Consider the following 27790-nt stretch of genomic DNA (forward strand, 5'->3'; position numbering starts at 1 on the left):
AACCAAACATCTACATACGATCAACGTCTGAAATTATCTTGTGATCTTTGGGAAAAATACAAAAAATAATACCACGCACTATCAACTTATGAAAACATGACTAAAAAGGGAAGGCATGAGGGGGATTTTTGTTAGCATAAGCGCTGCAAGCACATGTCTAGTAGGGTACCTGCAAGCACATGTCTAGTAGGGTACCTGCAAGCACATGTCTAGTAGGGTACATTCTTTATCCAGGCACTGTAAAAACTAGCAACCACTGGCGAACATTAGCATAAGAATTGTCTGCTTTATGCATAGCCTGAATTTGTATGGCTGTGAGAAATCGTTATCATCGAGTCCACCACTCTCTAAGACTATTATCACATTAATGGCAGGCTATGTTTACATAGAAATCAATACATATAGAATATACCGGGTAGTATGCTTTTACTATCTATTGTTCGATGCGAGCCCGGTTGCCCCAAACAACCACTCAATAGACTGCACAAGTAGTGCACGTATGACATTACTAGCTTACTAGTCAGCTCTGTCGCTGGCAGGATGACTATATACTGTTAGCCACCCAGTGGCTATAGAACATTTGCCCTACAAACATACGGAAGTAGTACAGGCCACAACATGCCTTCCTCAAAGTCATCATCACCAAAGAGAGGAGATTCCTCTAAGAGGACAGCATCCAAGTCGCCAACAAGAGTATCTCAGACAGGAAAGAGAGTTCCAACGTGAGTATCGTTACTTATCGTCGTACCAAGAAAGAATGAGCAGCTTGGCATGGAAGGACAAATTACAGTCCACAAAGGATGGTTTACACGCTACATTTTACAATGTATAAAAAATAGTCAGCGAGATGCCTGAGCAATAAAAGTGCCCACATGAACACCGCAGAGAGCTATGGATAGCATAAGTTGATGGTACTAGAATAGAGAATAACGGTGTCTTTGATTTCCCGATAAAATAGTTTCGAGGGCTTAATGAAGGGAGAATGAAAGCACCAACAATGCTACAGGAATGTAATAGTAACAAAAGCATTGATGTCACAAAGAAGGATCCAAATCGCTGCAGAATGCAGACCTACAGCAACACAATATATTAATATCTATATTTGCAGCAAAAGTGGTAAAAAATCAACAGGAAGCGCTGTGAGTCAAGGAAAAAAGTCCATGACATCCGCGAAGTCCAACAAGTCAGTCTCTTCCCTCCAGTCGAGACTTCTGTCAGCCAAGAAGTCTACGCCCGAGGACAACAAACCCAAGAAGGTAATCATAAAATCACCGGACTTGGCAGCGCTCAACCTGAGAACGGAAGATCTATCATTTAGCGGGCTCACTTCTCTCCCATCAGAGATGTTTATTGGTAAGCAAACCTTCATGCAATGAACAAATGGTTTAGGAGGATCAATGTATAATCAATGCACAATTAAAGAGACTGTTTCATGGGCAATGTCGCAGTCCTAAGCATCCATACTCTTTTAAGGCTGGTTCACACAATATCGCCGTATGTCGTAGTTATCCTTTCGGCTATGTGCACTGTAAACCGATAGCATCGATGAAGCAAGGCGGATACGATGGGAAAGATTGCAGCCGTCAAATTGACCCATTATTTTTGGTGAACACCGATGACAGCCTGTACTAAGTGCACCACTTCGATGATAGTAATTCGCTGTCGTGGATAGTGTGATTTATTTTCGTTTATGATAGTTGCTGCAGGACTAGCATTTGACTCGAGCATGTGACAACAGAGAATTTTCTTCAAAAAAAATGTAAAAGAAAAATGGGAACACTATGTCACGGAGTATTCGCTGATGCAAATGCAGATGGGCTTGTGATAGTGTGAACATGGATATTACTGACAATCACCGAATTATTGAGGCATCAACGCCAAGATACGGTGATAAAGTGTGAACCAACCGTAATACGATATTAGGAGTGTTTGAGTACAAGCGGAGCCTTCAGCAATTGATGGGCGACAAAAGACATGGAGGGACATGATGCAGACATAAGTGTAGACTACATGGAAATGATAAAGGGGAGAACTTATAGACTCGCCGTCTATTTATTTTTAGCCAATTACTACATGGATATAGTATGGTTTATAGTGGTATAGTACGGTTTATAGTGTTATAGTATGGTTTATAGTGTTATAGTACGGTTTATAGTGGTATAGTACGGTTTATAGTGTTACAGTATGGTTTATAGTGGTATAGTATGGTTTAGTGTTATAATATGGTTTACAGTGATATGGTATGGTTTACAGTGATATGACATGGTATACAGTGATATGATATGGTATACAGTGATATGACATGGTATACAGTGATATGATATGGTTTACAGTGATATGACATGGTATACAGTGATATAGTATGGTTTACAGAGATATATAATGGTTTACAGTGAGTAAATATAATAATTCAATAGATTACTTTGATTCCCAATGGTTTTCTATAACGTTTTTAACAATAGCCTAATAGTCATCATGAGACAAATTCTACTGTTAATATAATTACGGTTGGACTGTGGGCAAATCTTATATTTCAGGTATGTACTGCTAAAGAACTTAAGTCTATTACGAGCCTCTGTATATCATTGATATTCAAGTGTATATATATTATTGGTATTCTGTATTCATTCATATATCAAGTGATATTATATAGCTATTGCAATAGTTCCAATGTCAGCAGCTTATTAATACTTGATCTTTAGTTTGGTTTTCATCAGGCTGTTGAACATACAAGAACAGCACATGTAAAGTCTTCTATTTTATCTGCACAAAAAAAAGAAACAGGTCATTCTTTAAAAATTCCCTTTATAATAAGTATTATGGTCACACCATACATAGAGGACAGACAGAGTGAGGTATATTGAAGTGGTTTTGACACAAAGATATGAGAAAGTTATAATTGTATGGTCAGTAAACCTTTTGCACCACACCTCTCCTTTAAGGAGTGCATAGCCTTCTAGTATACCGCTATATGATGCTTACCTAATCCCACGACCAAACACGAACAAAGCGATTGTTTGTGAGATTTATGATAAATGCAGATGTGCACACAACTCCCGAATATGATCCAATAACGGCCGTGACCAAACCCTTGTACCGAAATCTCATCAACAAATTTAACCATTTTTGTGTAGAGTCGTTTAAGTATAATAATGATACAAAGCACATATAAACCTATTTAAATATGTTACCAAGTCTTTGAAAAGTTGATGCAATATCCTAAAACTAACCCATCTGATCAGATTATACATTAATAGACAGATTAATTTGGCCAAAAATCGCGATAAAAACTTGACAAGCTTTTTTTAATCAAAATTAAGACCGGCCAACGAAACGCCAATAAGGCCACGCGACAAATAGTAGAAATTAAGTCGTGCGCATTTTATGAGAAAAACGTGCACATTTCACCAGTCTATGGCTTGTCTAATTGCCGGAGGTTTCTGTAATTAACGTAAAAGTACAGAAAAGTAATCGTTTCTTTTTTGCCGATTCTACGGGATTCTGACATTTTGGACACTTATAATGAGTATTTTGGTATTCCAACTGATGTCCAAAGCAGTGAAAGTAAAGGAAATTACGATGATATTTTTCTAACGATTCTTACAATATTACCTATAAGATTATTACAATATTTAATTGTAAGAATAATTATTCGATTTTATAAGATTTAGTTATAAGAATAATTATTCGAATTTACAAGATCGAATTATATAGTGACCGATGGTGTGCAATATGTTACTGTTATTATTTTTCTAAAGATTTTGTTGATGGTACTACAGCTGTGCTCAATATTGCAGTACTGCCAAGCCGTTTTAATACCTGCAAAATTAAGTAATAGGCCTACATTTTCTTATAGATATACATCTATTTCTATGACAACCAGCTAAAATCTGTGTAGATTTTTAAATTCAGCATAATTCTTTAGATAAATCTAGATAAATATCACAACTTCTTGATATTGGTTGCTATGGCCAATGATATACAGCCCCCAGCTATATATATATATATATATATATATATATATATATATATATATATATATAGCTATATATGTATATTACACAGCAGCTTGCCATTTTACTTCTAATATTGCATTTCTCCTATTGCAGGGAGAGATTCAAACATATGATCTTTTCCTTTCATCATTGCTGTTTGTTGTACATAATAACACCCAGTACATTGCAGCTACCATTGCAGTTCTCCTATTGCACTGCAGTGCCATTTGATTGCTAATATTGCATTTTTCAACCAGCAGTACCTTTTCTTTTTCCACTATCACTTTGGTCGTGGGCTGTATGACGGGAATTTCTAGTGTATTTAACAGTAGATGTATATTCATCTAGCCACAGATTTTCGATTCACAGACAATTGCAACAATTCACTTGGTGGATGCTTCTTTCGGATACAAACCTCCACTTACGACCAACTTAACATAGGGATAGTCTAACAAGTGAGGTGTATTTTATTAAACATTTTACTAGATGAAATTTCCAGCTTGGAAATTTCTCAAAGCCTGGGAGGGGTTGGAGGTTAATGCTAGTAACAGGTCTAACTAGTAACAATTAGTACGATTGTGAATAGCCCCAAATATGTCCCTTATTCCGTGATTGCTATCTGTGATTTAGTGTGGAATACTAAATGGTTCTAATATGATAAACACACTTGCAATGCAAGTGTGCACAGCATATCTTCACCTTTTAATACTAAATCTTCAAATTTTCTGCTTACAGCTGCTGACACCATAGGAGAACTTGACATATCAGGGAACAACCTAAGGTCTGTACCTGCTGACATCCATAAGCTGACAGAGCTGAGAGCTCTCAATCTCAGTCAAAATAGCATCAAATGCACAGCTGTCTCTGACTACTCAGGGCTACCAAAGGATTTGGCGAAGCTAAAATTTCTTCAGGTCAGCCTTGACTTAAATGACTTATGACAGTCTATTCGTACGAGCACATCTCAAAGTACACATTTCAGTCTCTAAACTTTCGTTCGACAATCATAAAACAGTTGGGGTAAGTGCTGGTAACCTTTTACTGTATTTTAGATAATTGCCATCTCAGAATGCAACCTGAGGTTTGTACCAACCGTCATATTTGAATGTGTTGGTCTGAAGAGACTCGATCTGAGCAGAAATAAGTTCCAACTTCTCCCACCAGACATAGGTACTCATTGCATATTTTGGTTATAGATATTGTATCATTGTGAAGTCATAATTCGCTACAGCCTACTGCCTCAAATCACACTTTGGTTTTGTATTTAAGGTAATCTGGTAGAACTAGAGCATCTTGACATGAGTGAGACAAGCATCAAGTCTCTACCACCAGAGATAGCGTATTGCGAGAGACTCAAAGAGATCAACCTTTATGGGAACATTCTCGAAATGCTGCCAGAGACAATGAGGGAGTTGCATGAGCTGACTGAACTTAAAGTGAATGCCAGAAGCTTCCATTCCCACCTAGACGAATACATGAACAAACTGCTCAGGTAAAAGACTACGTTTAGTCGTTTACTGAGTTTATACTGAAACGAGCTTCCTTCCTCTGCAAATCGATTTACGTAACCTCCGTAGACTAGTATCAAACCTAGTACGCTGTTGACTATCTACTGATTTTAGAAATGGGCAAATTAAATCCGAGCACATTCCCAGTGTACTGTTCGACATTCCTGAATTAAGGACCTTAGATTTGGACGGTACGCGAATAAACAACCTGCCTGAGGAAAACAGCTGCAAACTGGAAGAGCTTTACCTCAGCAATAACTACTTCCTCAACATACCCAAAGGGCTTAGGACTTTGCCTTATCTAGTCATGGTGGATATCTCTCACAATTTTCTAACCAGTATTCCTGAAAGTATCCATGAATACCTGCCAAATATCAGAGCACTGAGGCTCAACCACAACCTTCTCACCAGTCTTCCAGGGAATGTCTGTAAACTGATCACACTAGAGGAACTAGAAGTATGCAACAACAAGTTAACGTAAGGGGCAGCAGTGTCTGTTAACATAACTAAAGTGAGTCATTGTAATAATGTAGTCTATTATTGTAATGATTAACTATGGTTAGAATGAACTAAATGAGTCAAGATATTAACCGTGGCTTCTCACTATGCTGAATATTATAATAGTATTTCACTAAATCAATTTATTTCACTAAATATTTCACAAAATTAATTAAATGCAAGGAAGGCAGTTTACTATGTTGTTATTACAATTTACTAAACTGTCATTCAACAGGCAACTTCCATCTGGCATAGGAAATCTTATCCAGCTGAGGGTGCTACGAGCATCAAACAACCGAATCTTCAGTCTGCCAGATTCCATCTGCCAGTTGCTTGACCTGGAGACTCTCGAGATGACAAACAATAGACTAGGAGAACTGCCAGTACCTCTTTTCAACCTTTCCAAACTCAGACACATGCATACCTACTCTCATATGAAACCCATAGGTCTATGGTTACACAAGAATCCTATCACTGAACCCCCAGAGGTAAGCAAACATTGGACATCTCCAGACAGAACCATATGCTGGAGATAATGCATCCACGGTTGATTTTTCATGACATTTGGTGATGCTACCGAGCGCTTGCAGGTGATCTGGAAAGGAGTACAGATAGCTCCCTTATACCACTACCTGAGAAGGTTACAGATACGAAGGACTGAGAATCTCCAGCCGGTCAAGTTGATATACATTGGGCATTGTGAGACTGGAAAGACCACATTGAACAGAACTTTGGCTACAGGAAAAAGTGTGCTCAGTCTACCCAATGAAAAAGAGCTAAACAACAACTACTTGAGTGCAGCTGAAAAATCAAATTTGATGAAACGACTGCCAAGAGATGCTTTGATTGAAGACATCGAGGAACCAAACCGGTACAAATACATACGTTAATATCAAATCATATCGTGAAATACAACGCAGAAATATAGCATACCCTGTACTATATCCATTATTACATAATATCTTGTTAAGAATGTTACGGCGTATACTATTACACTTTTGTTGTTGCAGACATGATAAAATAGGGTGCAGGTAAGCAAGTAATGCAAATAACCATTCGCTTAAACCAGTCATGAAACTTCACTACATACATGTAGTAAGAAAGACAGCACCATTCTGAAGAAGCTTAGCTATACATTACCAAACATTAGCTATTAAAGAACAGATTCTTTGCTTTCTGGTTACCTAAAATCCTATGATCCTAACATAGCCTGTGGTCAACAAAGTTAATAGCCTTCTATAGGTTGGTTCAGATCGTATCCCTGCATGACCACCTTGACAAAGCGATTAATTGTGGTCATATCATGACTGATGAAGAAATAAATTTTATAAATCAACGAGCCTTTGATATATTGGGAATTGCTTGTATTTGAGCTCACAGTCGTGAAATTAAAGGAAGACAATTCCTTATAGCTCAATAAGGATAACTTCTTAAATGAAAGCAGAGAATCTTTTCTATCAGAACTATTTCAAATGTTGATTCATGCCTAACCCACAACCCTACTGCTGCTATATTTCACTATCAAACCTTTCCGGAAACTATGCGGGTCAATCAGACTTGAAACCCAACCCAGCTAAGCCTCTACTAACATAAGGAAACTATTAGATTCTGACTTCTTACTACACCCATATTCGAACAGCAACAGTAGTAATAACTAATGCTTGCTGCTAGAGTCCAAGTGTGTTTATATAAAGCGTTTGCTACATGCTAGTATTAGTGCTACGGCTACACTTCCCACTAAACAATTGGCTCTTGCTATATCCTTTCTTACCACTTCTATTTGAGTGCTAACAAGCTACCATATCAAAGCCTGACAATTATTATTGCAGCACATGCGTTGCCTCTATTTTGCACTGGCAATCAGACAATGCCATCAGGTTCTGCAGCTATGATCTTGGTGGTTCAGAGGTTTACAAGGTGTTGCATCAGCACTTCATAGACAAAGATGCCATAACATTACTTGTATATAATCATCACAAACTCGCCACAAGTGTAAGTATAGTTGTATATCATTTCTTACAGAACTATGTGAACGATTATGCTTGCATATACATGTATATTATTATGAATTAAAATACCGTATATAAATTGCATCATACAAAATAATATCCGTTAGCCTCCATCTTTAAAATAACTATTTCTAAAACCTTCCCGAATAGGTCAGTAGTCTACACGCCTCTTAACCATATTTTGAGCCTCTTAAGCTACTTTGAGCAGCAATTTGAAGGACTACGCGATATCAAGATCTTGTATAAATATATAGAATATGTATATATAGAGAGAATAAGTGTATACATATACCGTATATATTCTATATACAGTATATTATACATTCTATATATATTATATATTCTATATAGGCCTACTATATATTCTTTATATTATATTACATATATATATTTTTCTATATATAGTATATATTATTCTATATATATAGAATATATACACCATACATTTATGTATAATGGAATAGAATATATTTTAAATACTTGTTAGACTGCAACCAGAATGATACTAATCTGTGCACAACATAAATAATTTTTCCATGTAGCATATGAAGACTTCTTAAGCTTTGCACGTTTTCACTTTATAGCCGGATAGTTATCAGGAGCAGATCGGCTACTGGGTGGATCTGCTGCAGCTCCACGTACCAGGAGCTGTGGTGAAGCTGGTAGGAACGCATACCGACTTGGCAGAAGAAGTGTCTAGTGTCGAAGTCGTCAAGGAGTGTGTGCGACAGCAAGTAGATGAGCACAACGCCCACTTAGCCACAGAATTGTTGAAGGTAAATAGTCAAACATAAGGGTAACATAAGAATCTAATACCGAGATACCCAAACATTGCATTGAATCGAACCGATTAAAATTCATTTTTAAAAATGTTCGCTAAGACATATTTTTGTAGCTAAACGAGAAGATAGCGAAGGCGCAAGCAGCCACAGCTGACACACCAACACAACAAACCCACAACCTTACAGAGTTTGATCCCATGGCCAATATATTGCAACTGCAGTACCAGGCTAAACAGATGAAGGACTTGCTCGATACGCCTCTTAAAGTAGAGCCAACCATATCCCTTGTCAGTTGTACAGGAGGCCTTCAAGGTACAGCAATATACTTAAAATAAAGCCAACCATATTCCTTGTCAGTTATATAGGAGGCCTTTAAGGTACAGCAATGGCCATGTGAAAAAAATTATGTGTACCCTAATTTGAAGGAGCTGATAGAATGAGCAGCAATATTACACAATGTTACCACTCGTAGGTGTAGAGGAGCTCAAATCAGATATCGAGATGATAGCAATCAATAAGGAGTTGATACCTACAGGACAGAGGTATATACCATCGTCATGGCAACGATTTCGAAGTGCAGTAAAGAAGCGACCTGGATACAAACTGAGTTGGCCACAGGTAAATATACAGTAATCTCTCCTACTTGGCGAGAGTCCCATTCTGGACTCACCCACAAAATAAGAATTTCTGCAAAATAAAAAGACTTTTCAAGTTTTTTTGCCACAATTTAACCACTTCAGAACAGTGAAACCGCTTTATAAACCTTTGCAATTATGATACATATAAGTACATGTACATGCCCTTGTACATGACAACATACCTGCATAGTACATTGTACATATAATACTGCAATGCGTAAGAGATTAACAAAAGCTGCGGTGAGAATCAAGGGGGCAAAGTTAATGCTAACTATTCTTGAGCCAATCATCATCAGGATAACAAAATGGTAGAAAGCGCTTACTGGCAATAAGCGCGCTATGTAGATGAAAGATGATCAAATTCCATTCAGTAGTTGAAAAGAGGTCTCAAGTTATTCTAGGAACAGGGTCTATTTTTAATGCTGACATCAACCAGCTCATTGCCAGGGTACTTTGATATGAATACATTGTGCACCTAGTATTTTTGCCTTCACGACAAGACTGACAGTGTATTACTATGGGTACCCAAAATGAAGGCAGCCGACAAACAAAAAAGAACGTTTTGAAGTCACACAGTGACGATAAAACACTGTACCGACTCCTCAGTTGGTTTATTTCAAAGCAAAAAGCAATTTCTAAACATACGTCACCATTATTAATTGAAAATAAAAAACTCAAATGGCAGCGATTTTTTAAAACCCGCTATACAGCGAAGCCAGGATAGTTGAAGCTGCAATGTAGGAGGGATTATTGTAATCAAAATTTCCTCATTGAAGTGTTTCAATGAGAAGTGCAGTTTACGCGTTTAGCAAATCCTTGAGTAAGAACCTGCCCTTCAATCATAGACCATGCGTTGCGCAGATAAAGGAGCTCGGAGAGAAATTCAAGATCCGAGGAGAGGTGCTGATGGACGCTGTAGAGTACATACACAACTGTGGTGATGTCATCTGGCTGCAGATGCATCACAATCTCAAAAATACCGTGTTCCACAAGCCTGTCAGACTGATAGAGACTCTGAGAGGCATCATACACCACGACCTCAAACACATTCTAGATTTTGAGGAGAACAAGTCCTTTTCTAGCATTAGCAAGCTCTCCAAGGTGGGTATAAAACACCCATATAAATCAGCAGAACCAACCTAGTTGTCTCTGCCTGTATTTTCAGCTCAAACCAAATATTATTGACACCAAAATCATTCCTATGTGACAAATTAACGTGGATAATCTGGTGGGTTGTAGGATCAGTTTACAGAATGCAAGAGACGAATGACAGAGTATGGTGAGATATCAAGGCAGCTGCTTCTAGGTCTATGGTACTATTTGCCATCCAGCAGAGAGCAGTTCATGGACATGTGTGGACTCATCATAGACTTTGAACTGGCCTACCTAATACCCCAGTCAGATCTGCCGACATCCAGCACCTACTGCGAGCCTCTTCTAGTGAGTTGTCTCACTTGGTCCATGTTCTATTAGAACACAGATGTTTAACTACAACCACCTCTACATATGAATTGTCTGACAAACTGTAAAAAATTTTGATCAGAAATTTACTTTACACTACAAGTAATTTTCAGCATACAGCATTTAAAATTTCTCAAAGTTTAGTTTCACGACCCGATAAAATAAACCAATAGTAAAGAATTTTTAAGTTAACTCAAAAGTTTAGGTAAATTCAAGTTCTTTCAAGTCTAGACTTCACCTAGTTCATGTTAAAGTAAGGAAAACAGCATTTCTAGCACCACATCTCCTTTAGAACAGATGCATCATCAAGCCATCACTTACGCTTTTGATGTAAAGGAATATAAAAAGTCTCTATTGACTATTATTACTTCATCAATCTAGTTTCTTACTTAGCTTTGCACAATACAGGTGTTTTAATGCTATGTTTAATTACCTAGAGTAGTTATCTTTTTTTTTGGACTGCGCAATGAATTACATGAGACAGGGTATTGTTATGGAACTATTTGTCACAATATACGATGGCTTTGATGTACAAAGCGAACACCGGAACGGATTAATATAGCGTGTCGAGGTTGGCCAGTCTCGTATTATACGCTGAATGTTCTTGTCACGTGTATACTGATAGCCAACCATGAAATCTTTTCTCTCATTGGATAACCTTGACCCTCAAACTAGTTAGTTGCATACGCTGTATGAACTTTTGTCAAAAGCAAACAGCTAGGCGGAAGTTAAATGAACCTTCTCAAGGCCGCAAAGAGTAGCAGTTAGCCACTACTTTCTCAATCAATCAATATGCTGCCTCAGAGAAATCTTCTAAACATACAAATCAAGGTCTGTTCTATTATAGGTTGTACCATGGTATGTGACTGCCAAATGCACTTCTCTCGACATAGACACATACTGGAATAGCAACATTGAGGAAGGCAGCAGAGAAATGGAAATTGTTTATGTATTCGGTAAACAATTTCCAGAAGGACTGTTTGAAACACTAAGCACTCAGCTACAACAAAAAGCTGACCTCAGACTAGACTGGGCCAACACTATCTACATCGAGACGGCTGACACCAAAATTCTCATTAAGAGATACATCGACAGCAAAAACTCTCAGATCAGTGTCAGCATACAGGTACGACCAACGGCTGCTTCAGTTCCATAACTCATCTAGAAATTAGTGAGCCAGAAAAATAGTCTAAAAACCTTTGACTATTTGCAGGTGAGGAACCCCGGGCTACGAGGAGCCATGCAGCATATGGCACAGCTGCACCAGACGTGGACAGCTATCCTCACAACTATACCAGGCCTCCTCTGGAAGATACTCAACTACACAGCGCGTAAAGTGCACAGGGACCGATCCCAACGGCTCACTCCGTCTAGCGGCGAGTCAATGGGGAGCCTTACGCCATTTAGAGAGGAGACTCAGTCAGCAGTCCCCACGAGCACCATCGAGCCGACAGCATGCTCATCAGATTACTGATTACCCACAGGACCCACTATCATACACCCTACACTCAGCGTGCGTAATGCATATTTCTATACCTGTTTGATATACACCCATCAGTAGGCTAATCCATATGTACAGAGTATTAATAATATTGGTTACTACCGATTCCTTCATGATAAATAATATAGCACAAATTGATATACTGTATTCAAACCAATCTATAATCTACACCTGCATGAGACTTCCGTTGTTATACATGATTAGATATTATACAGTCAGAATCTGCTAAAGGGAATACATTACCATCGCCTGTATATTCACACAAAAAAACTAATTATAGATCTACACGATCAACGTATGACTGCCTCTAGACAAAATAGGCTTACACAGAAGCCATGAAAAGTTGCTTTTCCTAGGAAGGTTTCTGATTTACAAAAATTGACATTATTAGTTGACTGGAGTACCACACGATGGACTCAAAATACAGTAGATGCTCCTAAAACGTAAATTCCACTTAAAATAAAGAAATTATGTAAAGTTTAGGCTTCGTACCACATAAGAAATTCCATATAACATAAAGTCAGTGCAAGTTCTCAAATTCGATTTGAATAATGGAAGTCCCACAGTTGGCCTTAAAAATATTGTTTTTTTCTTGCCAAATTTGAGAGAGAAAATGATGTAGAGGGGGTATCTCTCTTATATATACTAGTACCCTAACAGTCTTGGGTGATGTGAGAGACCGTCAGGTGTATCAATAAAGCAAAAAGAATAAGTAACTGCACAACTATTCAGAAATACTTGAAGGCAGTCGGTCTACTAATCTGAATGTCAGGATATGGAGTCTCATTCAAATTCATTCCAACCTCTAACCTTACCTTCGGAAAATTGTATGGACAGACAGACCTATGGACAGACAGACAGCTCTTACGATATTAAATATATATTTTTGTTTCACTTTAATTTAGACATACACATTATTTTTTATTTTCACTATAGACCTTGTTGCCTAAAAAAAGTGAATAAAAATTGCTGTAAATTGACAGTGAAGGCGTATGCTCCCTTAGCTTAACATGCAATTACCATAATCATGGACCATAAACCAAATGAAAAGGACAAAAAAGAGACAAGTTCTTGATATAAAACAATAATAGCACAGTTACTGTACAGTCATGAAATTAAGAAAGTATGTTCAGTTCTTTTCATCACGAAAAGCCAAATAGGATGAGTTTGGAAAAACGTGGAAAGGATTAGGCAATGTACATGTATTTCACTGTTCGCAAACCTTATCAGAATGAACTGTTTACGTTGTAGGAGCGTCTACTGTATAGCTTCTACACATTTTCACTTCAAGTTATCAAGTTTTGCATCATAAATACCTTTTCTATGCTGACAGTATTTAGAGCGAGCGTTCAAACAGCTATCATCGAAAGCTGACTTTATGTACTGCTTACTTACGCAAAATGAGGAGACGAAGGTAAGTGACCCATACATACCTGAGCATAAAATGAAAAAATTCGAAGAGTCCTTGTTGGTGCGAAAAAGAGAAAAGAGACAGCTATCTGTATTATAAAGACAGAAGCATTTGAGAACCTCTTAAACCAGTCAGGTGTGTGGTGGAAGTACCAGGCAGGTGGAGTTGGGATGCACTAAAACATGATAAATTCTCCATATTACGACAGCTCTAAGGAGTTAAAAATAATTGAGGTTACTGAACAGTTTCCCAGCTGGACTCATAATCAGGGGTTGCATACTCCTTGTATCAAGAGCTGTAATACAGGACTATTGAGGAAGTTATCAACTCACCTGAGACTCAAAGTGCCAGTCCAGTGCTACAAACACAAGCAAAGTAAGTGATTTAAGAGTGCATAGCAAAGGAATGAGGATGCTGGGTAATAAATAACAACTAACAGGTTCATGAAGATGAAGAGCAAAACAAAAAAATACTGAAGACGGAAAGCTATAACATTAGCTATAGACAAACCTGGCTTACATCAAATTATGAATTATCACAATTACTAAATACTACCATCAACCCCTGCAGACACCCTACAAGTTGGCTACAGAAAGGTGAATCCATTAATTCAAAGGAGGCAGGACCTAACGTACCTGTGAGTCCCCACCAAGTGTGACATCCACTTTTGAGTTTGACCACCCCTGAGGCAAACATGAGCCTGAACAAAAGCCATTTGACTAGCCACATGGACATCTTGTCGTGACGATGTTTGAGAGGCAGACCCAACAGCTGGAGTGGTGCGATGATAATAGCTAGAAATCCAGCCTCCAAAAGCAAGATGTCCCTAAATAATAGTTTACGCTTAGTTTTTCATTCATATTTAATAGATGATGAGGTCAAGAGAATTCTAAAACTTCATACAAATGCAAATGTTCAACGAGGACTACCTGTATTAAATACAATCACTCATTATGTTTCAATACGAGGATTGCATGCTTAAGACAAATAAGTCAGAGTATTGAAATATGGGCTGTTGGTATTGTAGTGTATTAAAAATATCGACATATCGACAGATTTAGGTCTTCAAGAAACTCTTAGCAAAACAAGAAAAATAATTTATTTATTGAATGTTGTGTTGCTTTGGATAGAGCTCTACAACAGTTCCTTGACACTGAAATCATTACACTTCAGCCGTTGGTTACACTTTGATCATCTATTGACTAAAATTCAGGTATAGAAATTCATTACATTTGCACCACTAACTCATTTTAACTCCTGCTTCCATTGAAACTTCATGTTTGACAGATATCTTCAGCAAACTTGTTTAATTTAAAATAGTGATAACAGTGATGATAATAATAGCGTTGAACACTATGATTACACACACTTGCACAAAAATATATTGCCTTCCAAAGATAATTATTATATTTACTAGGTAAAAATAAGATAATAAAACATGAAAGTAGATTAAGCGAAGTAGAACTTACCATTGAAACCAGAGAAAGGTTTGACCAAGGGCATAAAGAGACATGTAGAGCACCCATAAAAGGAAGAAGACGAGACTCGACCTCATGGATGTGAAAATGACAGCAAGGGTAGAGAAAAAAGCCCCTACTAGACAACATAAATCCATGGCTGACTCAGTGTCCATTGAGTATTTGTATCTGTATCTGATGAGAGAGGGCTGGTCGAACCAGTCAGCGATAGTCTTGGGCACTGTTCAGCAGTAAGACAAAGCCTTAGCATAAACTTGCAACATTTTGACTAGGCAACAATCTTGTATTACGAGCTGTAAAAACCATGGTCAACCACTTGGACTACATAATGACATAATCGACTACATATACACAGCAGAAACATAGATCTATTGAGAATAAGATTTACCTCCTTTCACAATATTTTTAACAGGAAGCAGCCCATGGTCTCCATAAAGTCCTGAAATATGAGCGATGTTGATGTGTAGATATTACAGAGAGCAGTTAGCGATGGTAGACTAAACAAGGGATCAACCCGAGACAATAACTCGATGATGTATGTTATTAATCACAAAGCTCATGTAGAGCTGGATACCATTGCAGACTTGATCACTAAGTTACCATATAAAGCTGTGAAAATGAGGATACAACATGGGTGTAATAAAACAAGGAATCACTTAAACAGAGAGATCTAATGGGCAATGGATAGACAACTCCTCTGGCGAGTAATATTTCGCAGAAACTGACCTGGAACTTGAACATAGAGAGATGTAAATGCAATAAGGTAGACAACTGCTATTCCAATCAAGTAGATATCTTTGGACGAAGCCATCGCTAGAAAGAGCGATTTATTGTGCTACAAAATGAGAAGAAGCTTTACAATTCAGCTAACTAGATCATGAACAAGTATGTTAATTTTTTATTGTTTTACATTGTATTTAAGTTGCTAACAAGTGAAAATCTTGAGTGTTTCATTTACAAATTTACAATAAACTCTGATGTGAGAAATGTCGAGTCACAATGGCTATTATCTAGGGGTATGAACCTAGAACTATATTAAAATGATGTTGCAAATCCTAATTGATTAGTAAAAAAATGCAGAAGAAAATATCTACCATATTTTGAAACAAATTCCTTGTGGAATACTGTACTACTGTAGCTCATAACTCCAACCCTTGGTGTGCCTTAACAGCCAATACAAACACCACCATACATTGAGTGGCTATTGCAACGCAGAGCAGGTAGGCAGTCCTCTGCGCCAATATGAGAGTCAAATAAATCCTAAAAAGCCTAATCTATATACGTACATAACTCTCAAAAGTTTGTCATCTGTCGTTCGGTCTGTCCAGCTATAGCGATTAGTATCTAGCAATAAAGAATCCGTAGCACACGAGATTTGATCTCGAGCCTCTCACCAGGCAATAAGCTAACCAACTGAGCTACGCGAGACACATTGGATTTATTGAGTAGTTATTTAGGTTCAAATAGGCATAGCGACATCACCTAAGCTTGCTCTCACGGCTCTTATTAATAGGTGTAGCGAAACGAATGCTAGCTCACTCAAATTAGCCATTGACAATGTGCCAGGCTAATGGCAAGTGGCAGGCAACTACATTATCTGCCACTGTTTATAAGCTGTTTTTAATACCCGTGCAACGAAGGGCATTCGGCTAGTATTTATATAAACATAAATATATAACAGCCTGTGACTTTGACCAGTAAAAGACTACTACACAGGATTATATTATGAGATTTTTCATTGTAAAACTGAACATAACGGCTAAACTTATACGAATAAGTTGAGCAACTATTTCTAAACTAAGACTGTGCACACCTTTTGGTATAATAATTACAGCAACTTAATTTTGAAGGTCTGGCATGTTTTCAATAATCGAAGCATTTATACCCATTCTATAACTGACTAGATATAAACAAGTTGTAGTTGAGAAAAAGCAACTACTGAAAATGTCTACTATGACTATTCGTTTAGCTTTTGAATCATATTACGTAAAATACTGGTTCCGATCTGTTCATAAAACACTTCAAATATTGAACAGGTTTATGCCCAATCGAAAAATGTTTCTATCTACAGCAATAATCTTTTTCAACAACATCAAAGAAATAAACTTCCATACTGACCTCTATGTTTTCCATGACTTTCTTATCGTTTAAGTAGGCAAAAAACAATCACAGAGTTACACAGTCAACATAAAGTTATGAACTACAACAAATTTGGTAAATACAAATAATAAAACTAAATATACCTAATATTTTATATCTGTGTAAAAATAAGTGTGAAACAAAAAGGAATAATATAAAAGTCATATCCCATACATACGTACAAGTTACTCAAAAATAATTTAATTTTCAATATTTTTTGCAGCGAAAATTTTAGCCAAAATTTCTAAGCAACCTAATAAAAGCTCAACTACAGACAATTATTGTGAAACTGATAGACATCAATAAAATCTCCAAAATGCCTTATGCAAATATCTAATGTCCTTGCAAATGTCATGCACCATTTTGGGAAAGCTAAAAAGGCTACTCCTTTCTCATAGACAATAAGCAGCTTTGAATGCTTCCAAGTAAAACAGCAAAGCCAAATCTACATATATATTTTTCAAAGTATGTCTGTCTTCTGTCGTCGTATGTATATCTGTACGCATTCCAGCTATAGATCTTAATATCTTGGAATAAAAAATCTGGACCAAAGGTGATTTGATCTTTAACCCTACTGTTTGCAAGTCTGACACCCTACTCAATACACCACAGAGATTAATAGACTAGCTTTGCCATACATGTCGATATATTGGAGCAAACACCCAATGGCTTTGCGTACGATGCAGGGTCATAGCATAATGTCACGAGAAGCTGTTGGCTTACATTATTAGGCTTACTCAAATTTTTCCATTGGCAATGTGCCAGACTAATAGCAAGCATTTCTTATTACTTCTCATTGTTTATAAGACAAAACATTTTTCTAATGATATGCAGTTTGAAAGTTAGAATGGCAAATGTTGTTATATGTTAAGTATAAATCAATTTTTTGTCCAAAGATGTTTCTATTACCCGGGCGACGCTGGGTACCACAGCTAGTAATTAAATAAAAATCAAGTCGCTAGGGTTTTGTCTAAATGATTATTTGGGCAATAAGGATGTTGTGAAACTCGCAAATTTCTCACAACCATACTCCATTATCTAAATGAGAAAACGCTCTTATAACTGACGTAATAGACTTTTCGATTTATGGTGCTACATATGACAAAACAATGTTTTTATGTGAGTTGGTATTCACTCAATTGTTGGCAAAAAGGTATCGAAAAATTATTGAATCTCCATTCTGTACTGCCAAAGTTTGTCAACTAGCCAGCTAAAAACCTCCAGGCAGTTTCCATCTTCTGACAAAAAATGGTTTTCTTTAAATATTGATGAATGATTTTGATGTATGTAAACAGTGAGCAATAAAGAGGTTTTTTCTAACACCAAAACCTAATTTCATAAAACATAAAAACATGTGATTGAAGCTTTGCCAGTGTCATTTGGTGTAAATAGATCTCCATTGAGATCAATTTGGCAGAACTGATTAAGCAAAATAAAATACTGCATTACCAAATACCTATTACCGCCTCTTCATAGATATGAAAGTTACTGTTAGAGAATTTGATGTAGCATATGTAGTATACCGTGATGATTTTGATAGTTTTAGCCATAGATATAGTAAACCCTAAATTGGCAAATAGCTATCGTTACAATAGAGCAAAAGTGAGGCCTCTAATTGGCTGTTGTTCTCACGACGTCGCAGTGATGTGCATCACGGCAACACAGCCTTCAGCTGAGTAATGAGTTTAGTAGTGAAAGCATGCTTGTCCTACTAGTTTGTAAGTCATAAACGTTACAATAAGACCAAATTTTTGGTGAACTGTCATCGGAGGAGACTACAACACCTCAGGTATGTGAACCCACAATAAAAGTTTTAAATACTTGGTAAACCTAACCTTTGCACATGTACTATATCATTGGTTCATATTGTAAGTTGCTACTGGAAACAAACTAACTACCTTACCAACTCAACTGAACTTACTTGTCTTATCATGGTCTCATAACAACGAACATACCTTTCTATGATTATTCGGAATTGAAAGTGAAGTGAATGAATGCTTGGGACTATCAAAAGAAGGTCTCTAGACTGATTACAACAACATATATTACATAATAGTCTCTCAGCTGATAGGGTTGTAATCTAGCTTGGCATGATTGATCAAATGCCTTTTTTGTCTCATTCCGAGTAATGTAATGATATTCATTCTACTACATGTATGTATTGTTAATGTTTAGGCTAAGAAAATGTCAAGACGCAGCTGGTGTTGTGCCTATGAATGTTCAAGCAATCCTGAGAAATGCCCAAATCTGGCGTTTCACCGCTTTCCAAACAAGAAACGAGCTGAAACCCGTAATGCTTGCTTAAGGCAGTGCGAAGACAGGATTGGACTCCAACATCAAGCTCTGTATTATGCAGTGGATATTTTCAGAAAGACTGCTACAAGGTTCCACGAGGTATTGGCAGTAAACCAATGCTAAAATATGACGCAATACCTGCAATATTTACAGCTTATCCAATCTACCTTCAGCCAAAAGCTGTGAAAAGACGGACACCAACCATAAGAACAGAAAGCCTGCCGAAACGTGGAAGAACAGCTCAGACAGCAGCCAGCACCAAAATACCTGACCCTGAAAATGCTACACCTGGTGATACTACTATCCATGATGATGAACAACCTGCAGCTTCTGACAATCAGGACACATCTACAGCCTCAACAACGAGCTGCTGACGTGGTGGTAAACCTAAACAGCTTGCTGTCACACGTATCTAAATATTAGAAAGAATCAAAACTCTACAGCAGAGAGTCTGTCGATTAGAGCAGAGGAATAGGATTCAAAATAATTTGATCACAATGCTGAAAAAGGACACTAAACTTAACAATATAGAGCTTACATCGGTGGATGGATGTCTAGGAGAATTATTGTCTCATGCACAGTGCTTTCCATTAATCTACTCAAAACTATAGTAAATCGCTATATTAAAATCAGAATACACTATGCCGCTTCAAAGCAGGAATCTAGTTCAACCAACCTTAGACAAAAGCGATCTCGTCTAGTTATTTTCAGTCATGTCTAATGGGTGTTTAATACAGTGGTCCAATATAACTGCTTTTAAATCTCATTTGATTCATTAGTTCGCTATTAGTTTAATTTCTATTTGGTCACTCTTTGTATTATCAATAATATAGAAGCTTCTAAATCATTGGTATTATCCATTACCATGTGTCTAAGATTCTTGCCTTTCTCATCCAAAGTCAGAGTTTTATATATTATCAATAAAATATGCAGTCTCACATGCACAAACTATGGAAAAATTGAGCAGTTTTTAGTGTTAAGTCAATAAGAGTTCATAGATCAGCTGATTCACTTTACACATCACCATGACGTTGCGTCATGCTAATTATAGGCCTCACTTGTTTTGATTATTCGCGCATCTAGGGTTTACTATATCTATGGTTTTAGCCATACACATGTCAATATGGTTGCAGATGCTAAAATAGGCTAAAATTTACAGCAATTCTTTAGGATAAATGTTGAAAAGTGACTGGCTTGTCTAACAGAAATAAAATTACGAGATAAAAGATTTAAAATGCATTCTAAAATCTTAAACAGGTGTTTCGTCACCCTATATTTACATCACTATTACACTTGCAAAGCCACTTGTTTGGGCAACATTTTGAAAATTTTGTTACTTAAATTTCGATAACAACTAAATACGAGAAGCGTTGAAAGCGTTGAACGAAGATACGTGCAGCAACAAGTTTTACAAATGAACATTGTTAATAAAGATCAGGCAAATGTTAAACAGACTTAAATCGTCAGTAGCTAGCCAGTGCATATTGTCATAACTATGCTGTCAAATAACGAGTTCACTTTAGGGTAGTCCCACAGTATTATGTCTCACAGAAACGGTCTTTTCGACGCGTCATAAACGCACTCTAGCCACTGACTCTTTTACGTGTGGCAAGTCAAGCATTACACTTTCTTGAGCTAAATATTTGATCTTCTCTGCACGTTGTAAACAGGGCACAACACCTACCTACTGTTTTTATTGCGGGTTATAGTGCTTTTTAAGTGATTAAATCGAATTTAGAAAAATTTTAGACGCCTCAAACAATAGAACATACTGCAGAAATATGACTCCATTCAACGGACTTCAAATCAGTATTTTCGAACCGTGCTAAAACGCATAATGGTGCATACCGATATTTATCTCTCTAACTGTGCACTTATCAACAAAATTTTGATCTTCTAAAAGTACACGCAGTAGTAATGTAATTAACACGATTGAGTTCTTGATATGCGCATACGTACGTTTATTCCGGGTGATTCGAAATGTGGCACGAAGGTTAAGCTGAAAACGGACCATAGATAGGTAACGACGTTGTATATAATCTTGTTCGATATTCACCTGCGCGTATAGCGTTTACAGTTGAAAATAAATCTTTGACATAGTCAAGGTCTTGCCAACATGGAATATTGGGCGGATCTTAGAGAACCTGGGCCACTTTGAAGCATAAATCCTGAAGACTGAGTTCTTGTGCTCATATAACTCCGCTACTCATTCGTTTCGAGAGAAAACAACTTCTTATCGATAATTCACCAAGCATCCGTTACTCCAGCCTCGGTCATTTCAGGCTACAGCTATTTGTTAGTTTAATTGGTGGAATATCTCACCAGCATATTGTAAAATGACTAAAGTAAATCACCACTATTCATCAGTATTTTGTCGTTTCCACTTGATAGTAGCACTGGTTAGGTAGAATCTCACGACCAGCCATCATTGATTAATCTTGTACAAGAATCTACTTGTGAGCTAAGGCCGATTAGGAGAGAATCCATTAAAGCAAGTATATTGATTTATACAAACTATTTATGCTTATATTGTCATAAACAACACATGAGTCTGCCCATGATTTCACAACGCAACAAGAACAGAGCATATGAAAAAAACAATGCATATTATGTAAAGAACTATTCCACCAAGCGCCTGGATATCAGCAGCAGTCAACATAATGTTATTCAGAATCGGTCCGAGTTACCGACTGCCTAGAGAGGGAAAATTTTCATTATCTATTTCTGGCACATGATGCTTGGCGCGACCACCTCGCTTCTCAAAGCCACCCCGCGAACTAAATGCAGCCTCCCCACGGCTGTCGTAACCACCACGACCTCTTGACCCTCCAGAGCCACGTCCACGACCTCCCCTTCCTCTTCTATCTCCAAATGTAATCTGGATGTTAAGTTTCTCCAAAGTGGACTTGGTAACATCCTCCTAACAAAGGAAAGAGTAGGGTTAACGGCGATGCCGGATAATAATAACTATGAGCTAGCGATCAGGCGTATGATATATGCTTACCATCTCCTCATCATACAACTCGTACTCATCATCACTATGGTCACCCTTGACCTTCTTCTCGAGAGCCACAGTTTTCCGCCATTGCTTAGTGTCAACTCCTTCATTCGCCTTCCTCGTGTTTTGGAATACTGGTTTGGCCCGAGCGTTCTTGGCAAGGTACTCCTCATATGTCATAGTCTTCGTCTCTGAATCAGCAGTTTGATCGGCCCTACGAACACATTACAGGAAGAAATAATCAAATTGTTTCATCGCTTGAACAGAGTTTTCTCCTTCAAGCTGTTTATGAATAAACAAGATCTTGTTACCGTAGCGTTGCTGACCAAACAAACAATTTGAAGTTATATTACTAAGGATAAACAAGTAAACTCAATGACTAATTGTCGTATGGTAGCAGTCTGATAATAGCTAATAAGCACGCTGTAGGTATTTAAGTCTGGTCCAAATTTTGAAGATTAACGAGCTGACATACATTGGAGAAATATCAAGCAATTTCCCAAATGCTGCCGCTCTGACTGACTCTAGCGAAATCACGTGTATAATGAGTGAATGATAATTTTGCTTGACAGTTTGTCTGATAAACGGATTGTTTTAAACAAAACTCAAAAAGTAGTGCAACTTATGATAATAAAACTTGATTGCTCTGAAACGATTCGTTCTAAAACGATTTTTATTCACCATCGTGACTAAAAAATTTTCTCAATAAAATTATTAAAAACAAATATAAAAAATACCTCTTTGTATTAAAAATTTTAATAAAATTAATTTCTATAAATGGCAAAGACATGACTTCACTCGTGTCTAGTGTGCTTCGTAACCCGTTCGCTGTTAAGCTGACATCAGCAGAAGCACTTCAAACCAACTCTTATTTCGTCTTCAATGTGCTTCAGCCATATGTGCAAGAAATTGTACTTAGATGTGATTGGGTCAAAAAGTCGATCAAATGAGATTAAGACCAATAAAAGGCTAAAACATCAGCTACAATTTGATGTCATTTTTGACGTTGTAGACAGAGATATAAGCATTTGAATGAGATCATTTATTGAAATGCTCAGATTCGAGCGAGTGCTTTACTCACGACGTTTATAGTGAACTTATATGGAAAGAGTCCACGAGCGATAAGTATAAGTTCTCTTCTTTAGCCAATCATCAGCACGAAATTTTTATACAGGTCATAATGTTATCGCTCGTAAAACGCATTGTCTGTGATCTCGAAGATTCTCGTCATTAGGGTTTTACCCAATTACTAGTTCACTGATCGTCATCTTTATATAATTAACTGAATTAATTGACATCGTTAATTTACTGAATTACTGCATCCCGACATGTGTTATTGACCAATGACAGAATCGTAACAATGCTTCCAGTTCCAGAGTTTTCCAAGCATCAGCTGATTAAAGATTGAGGCAGACAACATATCGGGAAAGTTTGACAGCTGCAAACTTTCCCGATGCTTCGTCAGTCACCATCAATCACCTGGTGCACATAATCGACGATGGACGCCGAAAGGGAAATGCTGTCAAATGCCTTAACTCGACAACCAAATTACCGTAGACTGGCAGATATGTAATCGATACCCAGATGTTTACACAGCATTTAGAGGAAACTAATATGACAAATTTTCAATTTCCCTTATTTGAGGCGTTTGAGATGTTTATAATAATGTATATGTAGCTAGATTTGAAATTTTATTCTAGCAACCATGAGCAAATATAAAATAAAATATATGCCAATAGAGCGGCATAGGACTACAGTTATATCGCAATAGCCGATGTGAATACGAGAGATAGACACGGGCTGTTTCACTATATACATCATTTTAGGCAAGTCTGAGCATTTTTCTGAGCATCTTTTTTTCTGAGCATTTTTCGTCATCGATTTTAATCTTCAAATACCGGGACAATGAGATCGCTTAAAACAACAAACAACATCTAAATTGATAGAAAAAAATCCATACTTTCTGTTTAAATCAACTAAAATTTGACGCAATCACATCTTTAACAATTAAACATTTGCTCATAAGTACGAAGACATCAAAGGTTTTATTTCGTGGAGCAGACACCTACCGAATTTTAAAGCCATCGTAATTTTTATAGCAAGAAAATTTGAAATGAAACCTCACTTTATAACTCGATGAAACCAAACCGATATATAGCAACTATATCAGCATATCATTCACTGAAACAAATGAGCTAATCTCAAAACAAGTATAATATAGAATAACAAACTATTAAACAGCTAATATAATTGTTAAGTGTGGTTATCTGAACTATATAAACTCCTGCTGCCATTCCAAAATAATGGAAAAAAAAGCAGGTTCAGGAACAAAACCTGCAAGAACACCAGCTTGTGAAATCTATCAAAATAGATGTCCAATGTTGCGCAGGCTACTTTAAAAACATTTTTAGATACAACTCTTCCAATAATGAACAAACAACAGCTGTCATTAGACAACAATATATAGTGCCTTGGAAAATAGCTAATGACATAAAACAAATGAGCTCAACTTGGGTAAAGAAATAATAAATCCATTGAAATAAAAAGCAAATATCATAGTTCATGATTGTTGCACAATTATAGCAGTTGGGCAAAATAACAATGACCCTCATTACATAGCACAAAAACTGATATGTTATCTTTGTGATAAATTTTCTTTGTATTAGCTTGCCACTGATTCATACCTGTGAATCTTGACACCTTCATTGAGACATGGAAATGCGCGCCAGATTATTCGCATCAGACAAATATTTCTTCCACACATTGAGCAGCAACACAGCTCTTTTGAAAGATCTCAATATACTTTAGAAGTGAAACCTTTATGAACCCATATTGGTGTGACTACTTTTTACCATGACAACTTTAGCCCACTACATACATAAGGGCAAAAATTTACTACAATGATTCTGCTTATGGAATATTGCAAATGAAAATCTGTTTCTAACAAAAAGTAAATGTCATCATGCAACCCATCTCCTATTCATTTCTGCTACATTTGTTAAAAAGATCAAAGGAAATTGTGAACATGACAAAAAAATTATAATCATTTCTATTACACTCCCCTTTGGAGAAATGCATGCATGTAAACTTGTAAGTCAGACAGCACATGCTTGCACTCAAATATTCTTACAGAAAGAATCTGTTAGAACCTTCTGACTATGATACTGCCAGCCCAAACTTATGATACACTATAAAGGAGCATTTTCAACCTTCAACTTATCAAGCGGACTAGTCTTGAAAAAGACTGGCTAATGGCCTCATCCACAATCCGAGATTACAGTAGGCACTGGTAAATTAATTAGGCTAATTGCAGGAGTCACCACTGCTGCTCCTATGATAAAATATATGCTTTGTGACTATCAACTGCTACTACTGCCAAGCTGCAACATTGCAATTACAAATAGATTAAACACACCAAAAACAATAAACTCACATCTCTCCCTCTGGAACTTCTTCCTTGATTGGAGATTCTTTTTCAGCAGCCTCCTCTGCAGTTGACTCGGTTGTCTGCTCAGTTTGTCCATCCTCTAGGGTAGATTGTTCGAGCTGAGAACTGATCTCATCACCCCAATTGTGAGAACCAGAGCCATCTTTCTTTTCAACAGCTTTCACTCCAGTCTTGTCACTGCCGCTATGCCTTTCATATTCTCTCCTGCCACGATTGCCACCAAATCCTCCCCTCATTCCCCTACCGCGTCCACGGAAATTCCCATAGCCCTCTTTTCTTTCTCTGACAACACAAATTTTTGTTGTATTACTACAATGCCTCTGCCAGTAAACTACTCTAGAAGCTTGAGCAAACCTTCAGCAAATACAGCCTACCGGTTGTCCTGTGGGGGTTTTTCAAAGTTCATATTTTCATTGTTGGAGCTGAACCGTCCTTGATTGGAACTTCGTAGTCGAGGAGGCCTGTTCTCTGAAAGTTTTATATAAATATTAAGAGATTATGCCTTGTTCATATCAATTGAAACTGACACTAAATGAATGACAACGCTTTTCAAGTTGAAACAACAAAACGTAACAGTCACTAAAACAGGCACGAAGTTACGTAGCTTACATTTATTTAGACAAATCGAACTAAACCACTTACATAAAATTTGGGATCAACGCGAAAGGCTTTAAAAAATGTTACAGTAATTACATTGTAGGGTTGGTCGGCAACACTTCAATGACAAAGCACTCACACTGAGCACTAATTGATGCATTATTGCCTGAAATCCTTTTGATATTTAATTCACGATTTTATTGATTCAATAATAATTACTTTAATTGGTTTACGACAATAATCAAAGCTGCACATGTACTAGTGCATAACAAATTTACACACTGGTACTTGTAATATAGTAACGACTACGATAATAGTATACTCACAATAAAAAATCTTTGGGACAAGTTCTTCATATTGTTCCTTCGTTAGACGCATACTTGTGCATTATTACAAGCATGCTTTAGTGAACTTGAACTTACCAAACAAAGGGTAAATTGAAAGTACACTTACAAAACATGTCACAGTTACGGTGTTATATACACAGTAAATTTCGATAATAAGAAAGTGAACTGCGTTACTAACCGTCGTTTCTAGGATAACTGGAAGACTTAACGGGGACATTATCCCGAGTTTGATTAGTCTGGATATTTGTCGAATTCTGGCTAGATTTGTTGGCAAACTTCTTAGTGTTAGTTTTATTGTTATTGATTCGCTTGTCCTTTTTAGCCTTTTCGGCTGCCTTGCGTTTAGCTTCCTCGGCCTCTTTTATTTGTTTCTCTTTTTCCTCCTGTTTAGTCTTTAACACCTCGTGCAAATCTAGTTCATCTTCGTCTTCTAGGCCTAACGCAAAGCGGTTGCGTGTGTTCACACTAAATTCTGTCATTTCTACCAAACAGAATCTCGGATGAATAGCGATTTAATTTTCTTCCCCAGACTAAATCTAATAAAATCAGCCCGCTTCCCATCCAATGCTTTTTGTTTAGTATAGTTTGGTTTGCAGGTACACTAACCAATAATATTATTCAATAGATTAGTAACGTATAGTTTTGTATATTTCGGACTATTTAAATGTACTATAGTCCAAGTTCG

At 37.1% G+C, this 27790-nt stretch overlaps 3 protein-coding genes across 3 annotated transcripts in view; 1 reads left to right on the plus strand and 2 right to left on the minus strand.

Moving 5' to 3' along the window:
• LOC137393719 (lipase maturation factor 2-like) overlaps positions 1 to 21756 on the minus strand; it is a 33847-nt gene extending 12091 nt beyond the window's left edge. Inside the window, exons 1-7 of the mRNA XM_068080394.1 lie at positions 21675 to 21756; positions 16008 to 16116; positions 15670 to 15720; positions 15273 to 15501; positions 14439 to 14629; positions 14136 to 14161; positions 13826 to 13978 (exon numbers count right to left, since the gene is read on the minus strand). Of these exons, the coding sequence (XP_067936495.1) occupies positions 13826 to 13978; positions 14136 to 14161; positions 14439 to 14629; positions 15273 to 15501; positions 15670 to 15720; positions 16008 to 16092 (735 nt within the window). The 5' untranslated portion in view covers positions 16093 to 16116; positions 21675 to 21756. The remainder of the gene's footprint in view (positions 1 to 13825; positions 13979 to 14135; positions 14162 to 14438; positions 14630 to 15272; positions 15502 to 15669; positions 15721 to 16007; positions 16117 to 21674) is intronic.
• Positions 619 to 12365, plus strand: LOC137410640 (malignant fibrous histiocytoma-amplified sequence 1 homolog). Its single transcript, XM_068096096.1, has 16 exons — positions 619 to 722; positions 1109 to 1353; positions 4731 to 4909; positions 5048 to 5165; positions 5265 to 5487; positions 5618 to 5980; positions 6237 to 6489; positions 6592 to 6872; positions 7831 to 7993; positions 8595 to 8786; positions 8906 to 9104; positions 9265 to 9410; positions 10292 to 10531; positions 10670 to 10870; positions 11739 to 12017; positions 12105 to 12365. The coding sequence occupies exons 1-16, from the start codon at positions 619 to 621 to the stop codon at positions 12363 to 12365; spliced, it is 3447 nt and encodes a 1148-aa protein (XP_067952197.1).
• A 459-nt stretch (positions 21757 to 22215) lies between the features above and the next one.
• Positions 22216 to 27671, minus strand: LOC137405573 (SERPINE1 mRNA-binding protein 1-like). The gene is made up of 5 exons (XM_068091871.1): positions 27284 to 27671; positions 26536 to 26629; positions 26147 to 26443; positions 22720 to 22927; positions 22216 to 22635 (listed from the first exon to the last, which is right to left on the minus strand). Exons 1-5 carry the CDS (start codon positions 27582 to 27584, stop codon positions 22399 to 22401), a joined length of 1137 nt encoding a protein of 378 aa, XP_067947972.1. The 5' UTR covers positions 27585 to 27671; the 3' UTR covers positions 22216 to 22398.
• Positions 27672 to 27790: the final 119 nt, after the last annotated feature.

Source organism: Watersipora subatra, chromosome 1 (assembly GCF_963576615.1).
Source record: "Watersipora subatra chromosome 1, tzWatSuba1.1, whole genome shotgun sequence".
NCBI classification, from domain to species: Eukaryota; Metazoa; Bryozoa; class Gymnolaemata; order Cheilostomatida; family Watersiporidae; genus Watersipora; species Watersipora subatra.